The sequence below is a fragment of the Sturnus vulgaris genome, chromosome 2 (genome assembly GCF_052056855.1).
Source record: "Sturnus vulgaris isolate bStuVul1 chromosome 2, bStuVul1.hap1, whole genome shotgun sequence".
Lineage (NCBI taxonomy): Eukaryota > Metazoa > Chordata > Aves > Passeriformes > Sturnidae > Sturnus > Sturnus vulgaris.
The window spans coordinates 104,905,754-104,922,536 of NC_142244.1; the positions used below are offsets into that span (position 1 = coordinate 104,905,754).

Sequence of the window (16,783 nt, forward strand, 5' to 3'; positions counted from 1 at the left end):
CCTGCCAGTAAACTGATTCACTGATGTGAGAGGAGACAGTGCCTGTATATCTGTCTTGCCTCCTTACAAATTTTAGATTATGAAACTGGACTACTGAGCAATAATTTAATCAGTGGCATCAGAAGAGCATTAAGCTCCATTAAATGTTGGGTCACCATCAATGTCAGATGAGTATTAAATTATGGCTTGCAACTTAGTAGTACTCATCCAAAAACACAGTACTTTGGTTCTTGGCAAGCATATAACAGTTTATTATGAAACAGATGCTTCAGAGCTTAACATATGACTGAAGTGTCAAGTTGTATCACAGAAGATGGTCCCAGCAGTAATGTGGTACTCAGACTTTGTGAGACACATGTTAGCGAATCACTCCCTACCTCAACGGTGTGAGTTAAAATTATTTCATTAGCAGCATCTCCTGTTGAATGCTTGGAGGTCAAAGCACTGCTCTGCCTGCCAAAGACTGGCTTATATAATTCTGTCTGCAAATGGTGGAGGTGCAGTTCTCCTGACAAGGAGGGAAGATCCCTACAGGCTGCTCACGGTCTGAATTTTTATGCAGAACAAACACCACTTTCTCTCTGGTTCTAGCACGTCACAACATTCCCAGCTTGGAATTTGGAAGATGTCTTCGATACCTCTATTGCTAGTCACAGATTTTCCAAGTAACATCAGTGAGGTGAAAGTAGTAATGCCCTTCTAGATGGCTTTGCTAATGTCAGCAGCAGCTCTCATGCAGCAGCTGAATCTTTGAGGCTCTTGTCAGTCTGCTATACAGCTCCTGCCACTTAGGAAAGCTGCATGCTGCAGGAAATGCTGACCTTGGACCTGTGCTGGAGAGAGAAGGATGAAAAAACAATGCTTGGATAAAAGAGGTTTTCCATTCCTATTTAGGTGCAGAGATTACAGGGAGGAGCTAAGGAAGGGAAGGAGTGAGTTGGGCTGGGAGAGTAACAGATGTGCTGAGAAGGATTTTTGCTGGTGGTGGTGGCTGGGAAAGGAGGAATAAGTGAGAGTGATGCTGATACAGGTAGAGCTTACCTGGTCTTTATGCAGCCTCTAGCTCGGTGATAAGATGGGTTCTCAGATAGGAATCTGAAGAAGTTCTCTGTACCCTTCTGCTGAAGATGGCACTTAGGGTTCTTGTGAAAATCTTGCATGTGTTTGAGATTTTTTTCTTGTCTGATGGTAACCACAAGTTGGCCACATAATCTTATGAGCACAATATTTTGGCAAGATATTGAAATAAGTGTTACAGTTTTTTATTTATTAACGATTGCATCACTGGTGCTCAGGTGTTGCCAACTATTTACTTACTGCTCTGCAGAATCCATAGTACTTTTTCTGTGGCAGTGGGCTGCAGATGAAAATGCTGCCGTTTCAGCTGAAAACATGACAACCTGCTAGAAGGCAGTGGTCTTCAGGGATGAGTCCTATTAATTGGCTGCAGGAAAGGCTGCCTGAGATGATGGAGCAGTGCATTGCAAAACCACTCCAGTCAAAAGTCTCCAGAGTGTCCTTCTGCCCATAGTTTTCACCCTAATATTTGGGGTTCATTTGCTTGTTAAAAAATAATGGCCTAAAAATATGCATGTCCTATATTTTTCTCTTCAAAACTATACCAATAACTTGTTGAAATTTTGATAGTAAGCTATTAATATAAAGCATCAGATACTCTTTCAATTTTCAACTTGTCTACCTATTACAGTTCTGAAATTGGCTATTATGCAGAGAACCAGCTCTGAAGGGAACTTCATCAGAGCAGAACCTGTCATGAGGAGAATTGCACCTTATCTATATAAGCATTAGAATTGTAATTTCCTCTCTACCAGAGCTTAACTTCATGCATGCTTTATTATTAAAAGCCCTGTTATTTCTGAAATAGTTCAAGTTAGGAAAGACATTCTAAAAGAACTGAATGTTTTAAGGTCTTACTGTTTCTTAATGGGGAGATGAAATAAAACAAGCACTAGGGTGCATTTGATGCAGTGCAAGATCAGAATACAGCTGATAGATACATGGTTGGAATTTAGAAATGGTGGTGAAATTTTGTGTTTCATACCTTAAAGAAACACAAATTATATGTTTCATACTTGGAAATAAAGTTATCCTCTCTTTGTTAAAAAAAACCCCAGTCTGTCTCACTCAGAATGTTATTTTGAGCCCAGAGGAGTTTGTGGTAACAGGGACAGTAATTTCTTTCAGTTGTTAGCAACATGTAGGAAGGCATGCAAAGTTAGCTAGAACTAATATCAAAATAGTAATTATTAACTCATTAATGTTTTACAAGTACTTGAAATTATATTTGTCCAACCTTATGTTTCAGGTATGTTTTAAAGGATAAATATTCAGTAAGGAATGTCTCATACAGCAGAAAAATCAATACATACAAAAAATCTTATTAAACTCAGGAGAGTGAAAATTCAGGGTTTTTTTCCACCTTTTTTGTTTTTATTTTTGTCTTTCTTTGATTTTTTTATTTTCCTGGCTCTTGATTAGGTATGGATGAAGTACTAACAAAATACCTAGAACTTTTATACCGTTCTTTTATCACTATTCAATATAAATAGTGCTTAAATGGATAGGAGATAATGGAGCAAAGACCAGAAAGTATGCTACAGTTGGCTATATCCAGCTAGCACAGGAAATGCTAAACAGCACTTACCATAAACCTCCTGCTGATGTCTTGTGGAAATAGGCAGGAATATCTGTAATTGGTGCACTTTATCCCATGCTGTCTGATACAAATATTTAGTTCTACCAGCTAGGGTTATTGCAGAATAGAGGATGAAGATCACAGGAAGGAAACATAACCTCAGAATTATGTCAGTGGTAAAAAGTCACTTTTTTTTACCCCCCCCCTATTATTTGATAAGCTGTGGTAGCAATAAATGAGAGCTGCAGTTGAACCTCAACTTTGGTTGTTTCCCATGCCTTCCATGTGCCTTGGGGCAAGGCTGTTTATCAGTACAGCTGAGGGCAATGCAGGAGAACATCCCTGTACCTTGTGCTCTGTACAAGTCAGGCTCTCAGTGTCTGCATGTTTTCTGTGGTGTTCCTGCCCTCGTTCTACGTGAATTGCTTGGGAGGCTGAGTGTGGTGTGAATCTTCTACCTCCCCACACATGGTTGTCAGTGTTGCCTGCAGGAGTGGAAAATTTCAGGGAATTTCAGGTTATTCATAGGATTTCCCAGCATTAGGCCTCTGGAATGGTAAAGTACATGTGTATATGTATACATATATATATGTATTATAAAATATTAGTAACACTAAATGACAGCATTTTGCAGAAATGTATTTAGTGTGTAATACTATTATTTAATGAAGTACCTAATCCTGTCTTTGGGAAGGAAGTTTATGGATGGGTTCCATACTATTTATTTAGTACTATGCAGTTAATAGTTAAAAATAAATAGTTATTTTTGTGTGTGTGCATGTTACTTTCCATGTGAATGTTCCCTTCTCTTTCCTGGAGATATAACATTGACAAGACTTGAAAGAGACTACAATGTCACTGTAGATTAATTCAGTCTTTGAAGGGTCTAATTCCTAGTTACAGCTTTTTGCTCATATGGATAAATTGTACAAGCAAGTGATTATGTAAAATGAGAAACTAACTAAAGTGTAGTTTAGCTTGTCATTTCAACATTTTTTTTTAAATTTTTGTTTTTGTGTATTTACAACCTTGGCAAAACTGACAACATTATTTTGGAAAGTATATTGCTAAAGAAAATAAAAGACCAACAGATATATTCTGCCATGATCCAGTTGTGTGGTTTGCATTTCCACTTTACAAGCTTGCAGACAATACTGTACATTTTACATGATGGAATGTATTCTTCACTTGCTATGAGTGAGAGGAAGAGTGGGGCAGAGCACACATGTAAAGTTATCTTTGCCTGTTCTCTTATGTAAAGCCCTCTGCTTTGGATATAGTTTGAAGCAGATTGTATTAGCCAAGAAGCTTAAAACCAAAATGTTTTTACTTCTTAACATAGTCTGGATCTGTGCATATCAGAATGTAATAAAGCTGTACTTACAGGACTGTTTGTAAAGTAATTTGAACATACTCTGTCCAATTATGGTTGATGTCATTAGGGTTCTCTATTAATTCTGGAATCCTTCCTGAGAGGAGGGTGATAGAGCCAATGAACACTGGATGATTTTGCTGGTCATAGAAGGAAAATCAAATGTAAGGGGAGGAAGAGTAATTTGAAGCATGAATGAAGTCATTGTATAAGCACTCCCAACCAAACCTAGCATCTTGTCCCCCGTTGCTCCAGAGAGAGGTTCAATATAAATGTAGCAAAACTACAGAATTGCTCCCGTTGCAAAATAAATTGGTTTGCTTTTAACCATGCTGCTGGGCTGTATCAAAACCACAGCCCCTCTGTGAGGACATCACCAAATAAATCTTGAAACCTTATTTGAACCATTAGCAGATTTCTCCAGTGGGTGGGAGACAGTGTAAAGTACAGGGGTAAAGGAAAGCTTTAACAACTGTTGTATTATTTCTTCAGGGACACAGTGTTCTGGCTTGTGCCAAAAGGATGCCTTCTGGCATAATAAATTCTTGGCAGCAAAGCTGGTTTTCATGGTGAAAAACTCTAATACAGAGTGGAGGGGTTATCTGACTATTTTGCATAATAGAAATTAATAGCCTATGTGAGGGAGGAAGAAGAGGAGGGCCCTTGTGTAACAACAACAGTGTGTCAGGTGCTCCAGAGCACACTGTAAAAATGCAAACATGGGAAGGCATTTGAAGAACAAGCAGTACTTACTTACTTGGCTAATGTCAGGGGTCTGCTTTGCTTACATAAACATTTTCTGACTGTCTAACATACTATAGTTGTTTTTTTCTCTTTAATACATGATTGGTTTGTGTTTTCCAGAGGTGTGGGATGGTTACTGGGACATAGTATGTGAAGTGATGAATATTAGAAGTATAGCTTTGCCTTTCTTCTTCACGGTACTCCTACACATATCGAAGTATTTGACTAGTGGTTTTAAGTTACAGATGTTTCTTTGTCGTGTGGAGGGGGATGCACAGCTTCTGCCCACCACTTTAAAACCATCCCAAGTCTCACACTGTGCTGAGTTGTGTGGTCATTTTAAAGAGCTTCAACCCTGGGAATTGCATGGGCGTTGTGAGGAAGAAGAAGGAATGGTGGGAGGGAGTTCATTCAGAGTTTGAAGAAACTTTCCCTCCTGTCCTGCCTGGTGTATGCTTGCACATTTGATGGCTTTGCACTTTCTATAGTTGTATGGTGTGAAGCACAGCTGCAAATAATCATGGGAGACAGTGAAAAGCTATGGAAAATTAAGACTTTCATATCTTAAGTCCTGAGGGAGTGTTTCAGACTTAGCCCCTTCTAAACTGTTCTAACTGTGAGAAGCCAGTACCACACCTATTTAGACAAAGCCTGTTATCCTTAGGGAATATGGTGGTTGCATTTCAATACTTCCAGTAATGTTGGGGAATTTGTTAGTTTGTCGTTGCTACTTGGCTCAGAATTGTCTGGGGGTGGGTGCTGCACATTGGTGCAGCTGTGCTCAGGGATGTGCAGCTGTAGCCCAGGGCTGGGGGAGATGGAGGACTGGTTTGCTTTGGTCCTTTCCAGCTCTGGCACTGCTGTGGTGGTGGTGTGCTTGAGGCTCACTTCAGTCTATTCTAATGTCATTAGTGCTCAGTGCTTGCTAGAGGGATGTACTCGAGAAGTTATAAAGCCACACTCTGTTATTAGGTGGGCAGTTGTTTTTCCAGTGTAAACCAGTGGTGCAGCCTCTTCGTGTGCTGGTACCAGAATATTGTATGTTTGGGGATAAGCTGTGTTTTAATCTTACAAAGTTGCTTTGTCCTAGCCTCCAGAAACTCTAAAGTCAGAAGGACACTGCTGAGAAAAACTTTTTGTTGTGCTCCTTCATATGTTGCTTTGCATTGTATGGGGATCCAATTAGTAATAAAGCTACTCCTTATAGTTGGATGTGTGGTAGCATCAAATCTCTACAGTGGTAGTGATGCAGACAGCTGTTGTACAAGGAATAATTTTAGAGAAGAAAAATGGTAGCATTTGAAATTTTAACATTTGATGAAACACAAATGGGTGTTAGTTAATGGTATTTAGATCCCTAATTTTATAGTGGTAGTTGAAAAAAATCCCTATATGCTAAGATAGTTGCAGTGTATTCTAGTTTACTTGTGATAATTGGAGCAGAAACATGGTACTTTGAGGAAGAAGTTAAATATTGATTGGACCCAAGGAGGTTTCCCTTTCCTGAGGTACTCTGCAAACTGGAGTACATGTGAAAAATGGGGAGAACGATTATGAGAGTATGAAAACTGCAATGTGAAACAGAGTGGAAATAAAAGTAGCTGTTGAGGGATTTGTCTTTATTGGCTTGCCAGTGTGAATTTCTTGGGAAAAGAGAAATATATTGAGCTTCTTGGGTCAGGGCCATGTCTCCTTGTCTGTTACTTTGTTCAGTCTCTAGCATTGTGGGACCCTAAATAAGACTAGACTGACTGGATTCTAAAAAATCATAAGCCTAGATCATAAAAATATATTATTACATGTAAAGTGCCAGTGTCGTTTTTGCCTCTTGCTTTTTGCAAAGTTTTGATGGTACATTCCTGTCGTCAAATTTGCTCCAAAAATCAGAAGGGAATAGACTTAAGAAAATATAATGTAATTTCCTCTTTGAAATTTGAATGGAGTATTTAATTCAGTCTTTATAATCTCATAATCTTAATAATGCTTGGACAACTTTTTTGAGAACTTCTGGTTTTGGATCAGATATTTCCAGTTTATCTCAAGATGCCTCCCCTATTGGGCTAAACTTCTAACCCTGAACTTAAAAAGCTGTCATTTTGTACATTTTACTATGAAAGTGAATGCACACTTTATCATCCCATCTCCACTGGGACTGTCCTAGGCCCCTGCAGTTGGGTGTTGTGTTTATCAGGAATAAGTGAATGTGTTCCTTTGATTCTGCTTCATTTGAGGGATTCCTGATATTTTGTGATGCTATGGGTTGTTTGGCTCCTCTCCCTTCCACTGTCAGAGAGATTTCTGCTGCCATTATCAGCTACACAAACTTTTCAGCACACTTCAGCATTTTTCATTTGTAAAGGCCACAGCTGTAGTTGAACAATGTATTCATTGTAATCCAATAATAAAAGTCCTAAATATAACAATAATTATAACCCCTTACATTGAGAACAATATTGATAATCACGGATACTAATCCTTGAGTTTCCTAGAAATAAAGCTTTACACTGGTTGTTGCAGTGTTATCCATGTTTTAAGATTTTAAATACTTTGCAAAACTAGTATCTGGTTGTGTAAAGATTTGGCTTTGCTATACAGATGGGCATAATGGAAGCAAAAAATACACAGAGAAATATGAATGATTACATTTATGAAGAACTAAACAAAATGCTGTGGATATTTTTCTTGTAATTAACAAGTCTAGCTTGCCATAATAAGCACTGATTATAAGTAGTCTAACTGATTTTTATTAAAACGAGCACTGTTGGACACACAGAACCCCGTTTGGTCTTGTGTATGTTTAAGTCATGCTTGTAATTAGTTCTACATGTACATTTTTGGTTTCTCTTGTCTCCTCCTTTAGTTTTCTTTTTTCAATACACACTTAAAATTGGTCAGTGTGAAGTTCTTTAAGTAGAGATTTTGATGAGCTATGTGTGATCCACAGAGTCTTGCTATTTCTGCAATTTTCTGATAAACAAAATTGCCATGTACTACCAGCATGGTCATACAATTAATATATCCAGGTCTCCTAAGAGTGCAATCCCAAAAAGAGAGTGTATCTGTAGGCACAGAAATAGCAGATCCTTCAGAGTTGGATTCCTTGAGCAGGATTTAATTTTTAATTGCAGAATTCATAGTGACTTGAGACAGTACATCTTTCATCTCAGACTTCTGTTCCGATCCATTGCTATCACAAATACAGTCCTCGACTCCCAGGTTCTTGCCCAGTGAAATGCCATCTTGTTTGCTTGTGGCTTTCCATTGGCCAGCCACAGGTCCTTCTCCTGGCAAGGACCTTAAGAAGAACAGTTTGAATTATGTTGCTGCTTTTCATGTTCACATCTCTCTTTTGTGTTCTTCATTTTACAAACTTAACATTCTTTTCTGGATGTAGTAGTATATACCCAGTGGATATAAAATGGATTTTTAAATTGTGTTTCCCTTTCATTATGTAAAAGAGTAGTTTTTAGTTAGCAGTACCTTTCAGCTAATGTTTTGACTAAACATTTGAAAATTCCTAGTAAAAAATGTATTTAAACTAAACTGCATGTAGAAAACATATAATCTTACACTATAGTCTATGAATAAATGTGATGCTTGAACGAATAATTATTTGGATGTTCTTAGTAATTTTTAATGTTTCTCTTTAATGCTTTTGGAATTTAATTTACTCTGCTGTGTAACAGAGGGGGGGAGAAGGGGGTGAGAGACAGAATAATTCTATAGAGCAAAGGACAGATAATGTTTTGAAGTTAGAGGGCTTTCACCTGAAATTAGAGATAAACAATGCACAAAGTGATTGTCCAGCTCTTTTGCAAATACTGCTGTAATCCAGGCAATTCTTTTTTTCATTAATGTAATACCCATTCCTTAATCTGCCTGCAGTTAATGTGTTGGGGTTTTTTTCCAGTTTCAAATGTATCATAATGTTTTTTCAATCTGTACTGAAAGCTGCTTCTGGTGGTTCATTGAACATCCTTCCTACAGTGCTCCTCTGGGATGGGGCATTACTTTTTTGCAGCTATCCTGTTCACAGTAGGCATTTGCCATGCACGGTATTTAAAACGTTCTGTTCTTTGCACCGTCTTCTGGCACTAATAACTGTGACATCTGTTTGTCACATATGAAGCCCAGGAGGTGCTGAAGACCCTGAAGCACTGAGCATCTCTTCCGTGGGCAGAAGAAAATTATCTTTGCCTCTCAGGTGGGGAAGCAGGCTGGTTCACCCCTGGTTCCTGTGGTGCCATGAGGACTGAGGGGCACGGAGAGTTTCCAAATGCCCATCTCCCATGTACAGACTGAGGTGGAAACTGGCCTTTCCTAGTCTTGCTCTGGTTCTGGGGAGAAAATGTGACAGGGGATAATTGCCTGCTGTAGCCACAGCAGTGGCTGTGCCCAGGAACAGCTCTCTTGTGGAGGTGGAAGAGAGGGAGTAGATTTCTGCTTGGTTGCCTTGCTTTTTGGCGTAACTAAAGCTTGTATTTTTATACAACTAAAGTGAATAGACTAATAGCCTATAGCCTGGATTAGTAAAGCCTAGGTGCAAATGCATATGTCACAGCAAAATGTTTTAACTTAGCAGGAACTCGGCTGAACTTTCAAGTTTGAGACGTGTAGACTGATGTGCAGTCTCAAAGGTGGCCGGTTAGTCCTTAAGAATACTTGACTTAAATTTAATGCATACTTAATGGTGATAAATGGCAGGTATGAAACAACTGCAACTTTTGAGAGGTCACTTCCTTTGTGATAGTTTAAGTAAAAACGTTGCAAATGATAGCATGCAATATGAAAAGCCATTGGATAGTGCTACATATATGCACACCCAGTTTAAATTAAATTCTAGCTTAATTTTCTTTTTCATGGCTTGGTAAGTTCTATGCTACAGTCTGTTGCTTGAATTTGTATTTCTTAAGGTATGAAAGCTGATGGAGTTCACGTACTCCTGTTGAGATTGGAAGATAAATTTGTTTTCCTTACATTTAAAGGAAAAGAAAAGCCCTAGACTTTTTTTCTTTTTTTTCTCTTTTTTTTTTTTTTAATAAACCTGTGTGCCTTTTCTTTCCATGAAAAATTATTCCATGTATTGTTTGTATGTTACTGCTTTTCAGTGAGTGCTGTGTTTACAGAACAAGGACTTGCTCAGGGAAGTTTTCCTCACTCTGATATACCAGGGGAGTAGAAAAATACTCCCCTGTCAAAGCTTCAGGAATGATAGTTAAACCTGTAATGTTCATCATCTTTTCCTTAACCCAAACTGAAAAGGTGGCTGATAAGGACAGAGGATCTGTTATTTCCACTTCAGTTTCCCAACCTTGAAGAAAAATTCTTTTACTGGCAATTTGGGGAAGATTATTCTACCTAGTTTCCTGTGTTTTTAGAACTGTATCTGAGCAGCTGATTTTAATTCAGATCTAGCCATAGAAGAAACCTATTTGAATATTTTTTAGTCTCTTAGAGGTGGGAGAAAAGACTGAACTGCTTGCAGAGGAGGAGAAGACTGAGATCAGAACCTCAGAATATATTTTATGGAGAGGCTTATTTGAGTTTCAGTTACCACAAATCTGCATAACGTGTTGTGGCACTGAATTACAGGGCAGTTTGTTGGTTAGCTTGTTTCAAAAGATGACCTGGTACACTCATCAAAATAAGACAATACCTCAGGATGATCATGAAGTTATTACTTAGGAGACTGTGAGCATAGAAGATTTCTCTGGAGGCTATTGCTGGATCTTGCAGTCTTATTCTAGAAAATCACATCAGTAAAAAAATGAAATTAAGCATTTCATGATCAGTTTCTATGATGCTTTTGTAATATAAGGAATTAATTATGTAGAAATCTATCTGATTTGCATCTGTGGACCATTAAAAATTGTCAATGACTTGATGAACTCTGAATAGGCCCATGAAAGTAGAACTCAATGATAAAGCTGGGGGAAAAAACAGCTCCAATATGTTCTACTTGCAAGAGAAACTTTTCTAGAGAAGTTTTTATTGCGTCTTCTGCACAGTTTCTTTTGGAGGAGTTTTTTTTACTTTCTTGCTGGTTTTTATGTATTTAGTAACATAGATGAGTTAGAGCTTGCTTGTGACACTTAAAGAGTTGTTGCTTTTTTGTCAGGGCCCAGAATGATCCATCTGTGTCCATAACACCTCGGGTATACACCAGCTAACAGAGATGGGCAATGTATGAATATCTTAGATATTCTTGTAGGTGTGAATCAAATGGGCCAGGTAATGTGTGGATAAAGGGATCTGGACAGCATTGCCAGACTCCATGGTTGATAACTCAGATGGAAAGCATGTGGGGCAGAGGAGTCCTTCCTGAGTAGTTAACATCATTGGAGGTCTGTGTTTTGCTGGAACTCCAGAGCAGAAATCTTTCAAGGAAAAAGAAAGACTATTGTATATAGTTTCCATTAAAGAGTAGGTTTAAAAGGAAGAGGACTATCATCATACAGTTTAAGAGGATGAGTGTCATACTTTACCTCTCTTACTACTAAAACACCTGTGCCTTTACATATACTCAAAAAATCTTGCAGTTATTTTGGGTGAGGATAGACTATTACTTGTGTACTGACATCAAAAAAACTGTTTTTGATATGCTGTGGGGCCTTACACATTCAGAATATAATCATGAACCTGAATTTTGGGCTGAGGCCACTTGAAACATCCAGGAGTGCTGGATACAGGGCCAGGAGCAGGGAGTAGTGCATCAAACTGAGTTATTTGCTGGAATTGCAGTGGCCCGGGGGTTGGGTGACATCCTCTCATATGACTCTGGAGAAGGAGCAGAGCAGCCCTTGGCAACTAGAAAAATTGCTAACTCCATTGAGGTTGGGTGGATTTTGGATTTGCAGGAAATTAGAAGACAGTACTCTTAAGAAGTTACTTTCATTTAGCTTTCTCTCCAGGCACCTGATGTTTTTTGGTACATCTCGTCCTGTCCCAAGTTAATGGCATCATCAGCTGGGAATGCTCGTTCCCTGCAGCTCCCCTCCTGTTGATTGGAAGGCAGCAGTGGCTGTCTGGATGTATTGTGGCTTTGGGGGCAAAAGGTGTGGGAGAGGAATACTGGCCTTTTTGTATTACTAATATTATCATCATCATTATTAGCATCATCATCATCTGTGCACAGTTTTGTTTAAAAAAAGAAGAGCTGTTCTTTAATTTAGAAATACAATTACAGAAATAAATTACTTTAAAAGGATGTTTAGGGTATGAGGAGACGTATTTGTGGAAGCTATTCTGAAAACGTCATCCAGTACATGGTTAAATTATTTCTTTGTTTCCTGGCTGTAGTTTTTATGAAATTGGTGAGTCAAACAATTGTCAGTAATATTTTTGTTCTGTTAAACTTTTTTCTCACCCTGTAGGAGCTACATGCATCCATCTAGATTAAATCTGAATGACAAAAATACTTAGGTAGCAGGAGGAGGAAGACTAATGCCATTACGTAGAATTATCTGTCAGTAACTCTTTATTAAGTATATCTGTCATGTCTTATTCTGGATTTGTATTGCTAGTGCCTTAAGTGGTAGTTCATACCTGATGATGTTAATTATTTTAATGTTTTTCTCATTTAGTAGTCTGTGTAACCAATGTGGGTCTTAAGTTCAGAAAGAGCAGAAGTACACTGAGCCCCTCATCCAAATCATCAATAGAGATTTTAAAAAGGATGGGCCTCAAATTTTAAAAATTTTAAAAAGGAACTTCAACAGGCCTTGGGTTCCTTCAACCCCAAGGAACATCACTTGTCACCAGTCACCAGCTGGATTAACACCATCCACCACTACTGCCAGAGCCCACTCCTCCAGCCAGTTTTATACCCAGTCAAGAATACACCCATCCAAGCCATGGTAACCAGTTTTTCCTGGAAAATGGTGTGGGAAATGATGTCAAAAGACTTTACTGAAGGCTATGTAGACAATACCACAGCTTTTCCCTCATTTACTAGGGGGGTGACCCTGTCATAGAAAGAGCTCAGATTGGTGAAGCAGAACCTGTCTTTTCTAAATCCATGCTGGCTGAGCCTGAGCTCCCAGTTGTGCTGGATGTGCTGGGTGATTGCACTTGAGAAGAGCTGCTCCATGACCTTTCCTGGCATGAGTTCAGACTGAAAGGTCTGTGGTTGCTCAGATCCTCCTTGCAGCACTTCTTGGAGAGGGACATAACATTTACTGACCTACAGTCAACTGGGACTTCTCCAGTTAGCCAGGACTGCTGGTATTTGGTGGAAAGTGGCTCAGTGAGCACTTCCACCAGCTCCCTCAGTACCCTTGTGTGGATCCCATCCAGCCCCACAGACTTCTACTTTACTCTGAGTAATGTAATAGGTTACTGAGCATTTCCCATTGGATTATGTAGGCTTCATTCTGTTCCCCATCCCTGTCTTCTAGCTCAGTAGGCTGGGTCCCCACAGAACAACTGGTCTTGTTATTCAAGGCTGAGGCAAAGAAGGCATTAAGTACCTTAGTCTTTTCTTCATTCTTCACCACTGTGTTTCCCCCCACATCCAATAAAGGCTGAAGATTCTCTGTGGCTCTGCTTTGGTTGCTAATGTATTTACAGAAACACTTTTTTCTTTTATGGCACTGGCCCTATTAAGTTCTAGTTGGGCTTTGGTCTGATTTTCTCCCTATATAACCTCATGACATCCCTGTAGTCCTCATGAGTTTCCTGCCCCCTCTGCAAAAGGTCATAAACTCTCTTTTTTCCCTGAGTTCCAGTCAAAGCTCTCTGTTCAGCCAGGCTGGTCTTCTTCCCTGACAGTTCAATTTTCACCCTGTCACAGATTCACAGAATATTCTGAGTTGAAAGGGGCCCACAGGGATCACTGAGTCTAGCTCTTAAGAGAATGGTCTGTACAGAGATCAGCTCCCCAAATTTGGTGTATATTGGCACCATGCTCTGACCAGCTGAGCTGATCTGAGCAGCTGCCTATGGAGGAGGCCTCTCCTGCCCTTTTAAGGTTTCTTTCCTGAAGAATGGCTTGAACAGCTATTTGATTAGAAAGGGCAATGAAATGAAGGCAGTAGCTTCGAGTGCTTGATTAACCTCGACCTTTAAGTGGCTTTGTTATGGAGGCAGAAAATCAGGCAGCAGGCTCTGGAAGGACATGGTTGAAGTCTGCTGGAACTGAGAACTTTTTCCTGTATCTTGAGACTTGGAGTGCTTCTTTCACAGTGTGTTTATGTGTGGTTTAGTTTCAGCCTGTGAATTCTAGTGGTTAAAACCCTATGAATATTGTGCCGTTGTAGCAGTGACAGAGTGTGGGTAACTCCTGCCCAAGGGCTGAGCCAGGAACAATGGGCTGGCCTGGTACTGGGACATCCCTGCCTGCAGCATCAACATGTTCCTCATGTGAGTGTCTTCTGAGGTGTGACTACACCCTGAAAGGCACAGATGGGAACCAAAAATGCAACAAAACCATTTTCAGAGGAGCTTTATGTTGTAACTGGTGCTTTTACAAGATAACTGGGGCTCAGCAGTCAGATCAATCTTTTATCTTCCATGTATCTTCAGATTTTTCAGACATTTTGATTAGCAAGTAAGAATGTTCTTGCTTTCTTCCAGTCTAATGAGCAGATGTCTTTTCACTATTAGGGATTGTTTGAAGACATTTTTCAGAGAGGTTGTATCTCTCAAGAATCAGCAAAATTAATGCATTCAGAGCTTTGTCAAGTCCTGTTGCTTGGTAGCAGCCATGTTCATTCATTGGAAAGTATTCAGACAGAAATGTTAAATGGGCCACCAAATACCCAAAAGTCTTTCTTATCCCCTTGGTACATGAGTGCACATGCTGCAGAGCTTCCCTGTACTGCCTGGCTCTCTTGGGCAAAGATTGATGGGCAAGAGATGCATGATGGATTCTCTGACATTCTGAAGTGCTCTTTGCTCCAGGTGAAAATGTGTGGTCAGCTGCCTGTCACTGACTCGTAATCAAACTGAAAAGGTAGAATATGGCTGCTCCCCAAAGCAGGACCTGAGCAAATGTGCTGTGGGACCTTCTAGCATACTTTTTGGCACAATGGGCCTGTTTCTGCTCCCTGTGTTCTGAGAAGTGCCCTCAGGTCTTGATTTGAGTAGCTTTTCATGCTGATTTGTGAACTGTCACTCCTTACAGGTTCTCTTTGTGGTACATTGAGCTGGATCTGCTGCTGCAGTTGGGGCCCAGTTTTTGCATTTGCAGTGCTACTGCCTTTCTTGTTCTCTAGAGCTCTTTTTTAGAGCTTGTTTTAGAGGCTGGCATGACCTGTGAGCATTCAGATGACTCAGCAATACTTAAGTGACCTTGAAGTGGGAGGGACACTGTGGTATGGCACTGCCACTTTCTGTTTGACTGCGTGTTCCATTGTTCCCTTTTCTCCTCTTCCGGATGTAATGGAAGCATCCCTAACATACCTGTTATTGGGGCTGCCAGATTGACATTCATAGCACAGTAAGAATTCAGGGCTTTGTTCAGGGTTCAGGAGCAGTTGGTATTGTCCACAGGTAAAAAAAGCCATGGCTGCCGTAGCTCTTCAAATCTCAAGGTTTCTGGGTAGCATTAAGTTTTTGTAATGTTAAAATACTTCTCTTAAAGATAGGACAAGAATCTTCTGCTGGCTTAATTTTTGGTCAGTTTTGCTTCGTAGTAGGGTACAAAATGTTGCTAACTTTTGTCTTCCCTCCTTCTGTCCTTTCGTTGCAGGTCTTGATGATTGCCTGCAGCAATATATAAAGAACTTTGAGAGAGAGAAGATTAGTGGTGACCAGCTATTACGAATTACTCATCAGGAACTGGAAGATCTTGGAGTCACACGAATTGGCCATCAGGAGCTTATCTTGGAAGCAGTAGACTTGCTCTGTGCACTGGTAAACTTCCTGGGGCAAATGGGGAGGGGTGAACAGTGTTCACATATTCACACTTGCTGTACTCAAATTTAGTCCTAAAGACTTATCTAAGCAGCTCAGGAAACTCCTGATTTATAATGTATGAACAAGGGCAATCTACTGATAGAACGATGTGTGTTAAATAAACTGGTATCGAGATTTAGGACTTGGATATCTGTCTTTATAGAGTAAAAGTTTATCTGAAGTCACAGAGAAGCTACACTGTGTTTGGTTTGGAATGTAAAATACTTATGTATGTGAATGGAGTAATTAAGTGTTGGTTGCCCTTTACAAACAAAATGTTCTGATATTAACCATGTCATTCTTCACTGGTCCTTTCATGCAAATTATGTTTTCGATTATTTTTTGAGCTTGATGAAACAGAGCTGCTTGTATTTCACAGTAGTAAGGATTAAATACAGAAATAATTCTTATATATAAATAACATTAATTTTTGATAGAACATACAGAAGGATTTTGGTAATGGACTCTTCTGTCAGGTCATGTTGTGCATAACTAGGATTAGCTGCTCAGTGAGGGGTGTGGTGCTGACTTCACCCTCCTTATGAACTTCTTGTGTGTGTCTGTAAAGATTAGTGGTAGATTGGGCACACTGCATTCTCCACTATAGAAAGGATTGTGAATAGCTGTTAAGATGTACTTCACTGCCTAAGGTGGTGTTTTGTGGGTTTTTAGTACATGCTATTTTTCAAGCCTCAGAAGGAGCTTTTAAGAAAGCTGAATCCTGGGAGAGGCAATCAAAGCCAGTAGGCTGAAAGGCTCTTCAGAAGGGCTTGTCAGTTCTCCATATGCAGCAGCTTTTCTGAATACCCTGTTGTTGCGTTTTTGGGGTATTGTGAAGTGTAATGAAAAGAAGAGAATGAAAAAAATAAAACATACCCAAAAAAAGTTAAAAAAAGGGATAAAGCTTTTTCATACAGGAAAACATTTGATTTTAAACACAGATTATCTTCTGTAGAACAGAAGTACAGTACAGTTCCTTGTAACATTGCAATGTGAGTCAGTGCAATAAGTTAACTCATCAATTTGTTTTTTAAATAAGGAAGTTGCAATCTTAAAAAATGCTATTGATATTGAAGGTGACGCAAAGAGAGTTATTCAAAAAGTACTTCTCTTAT

The 16,783-nt window shown here is 39.4% G+C and overlaps 1 protein-coding gene across 7 annotated transcripts in view; it reads left to right on the forward strand.

Annotated features, from left to right (window-relative positions):
* CNKSR2 (connector enhancer of kinase suppressor of Ras 2) overlaps positions 1 to 16,783 on the forward strand; it is a 206,390-nt gene that overhangs the window by 20,424 nt on the left and 169,183 nt on the right. For all 7 annotated transcript variants that reach the window (XM_014879721.2, XM_088160266.1, XM_088160265.1 and 4 more), the window contains exon 2: positions 15,463 to 15,626. In XM_014879721.2, coding sequence (XP_014735207.1) covers positions 15,463 to 15,626 — 164 coding nt within the window. The remainder of the gene's footprint in view (positions 1 to 15,462; positions 15,627 to 16,783) is intronic.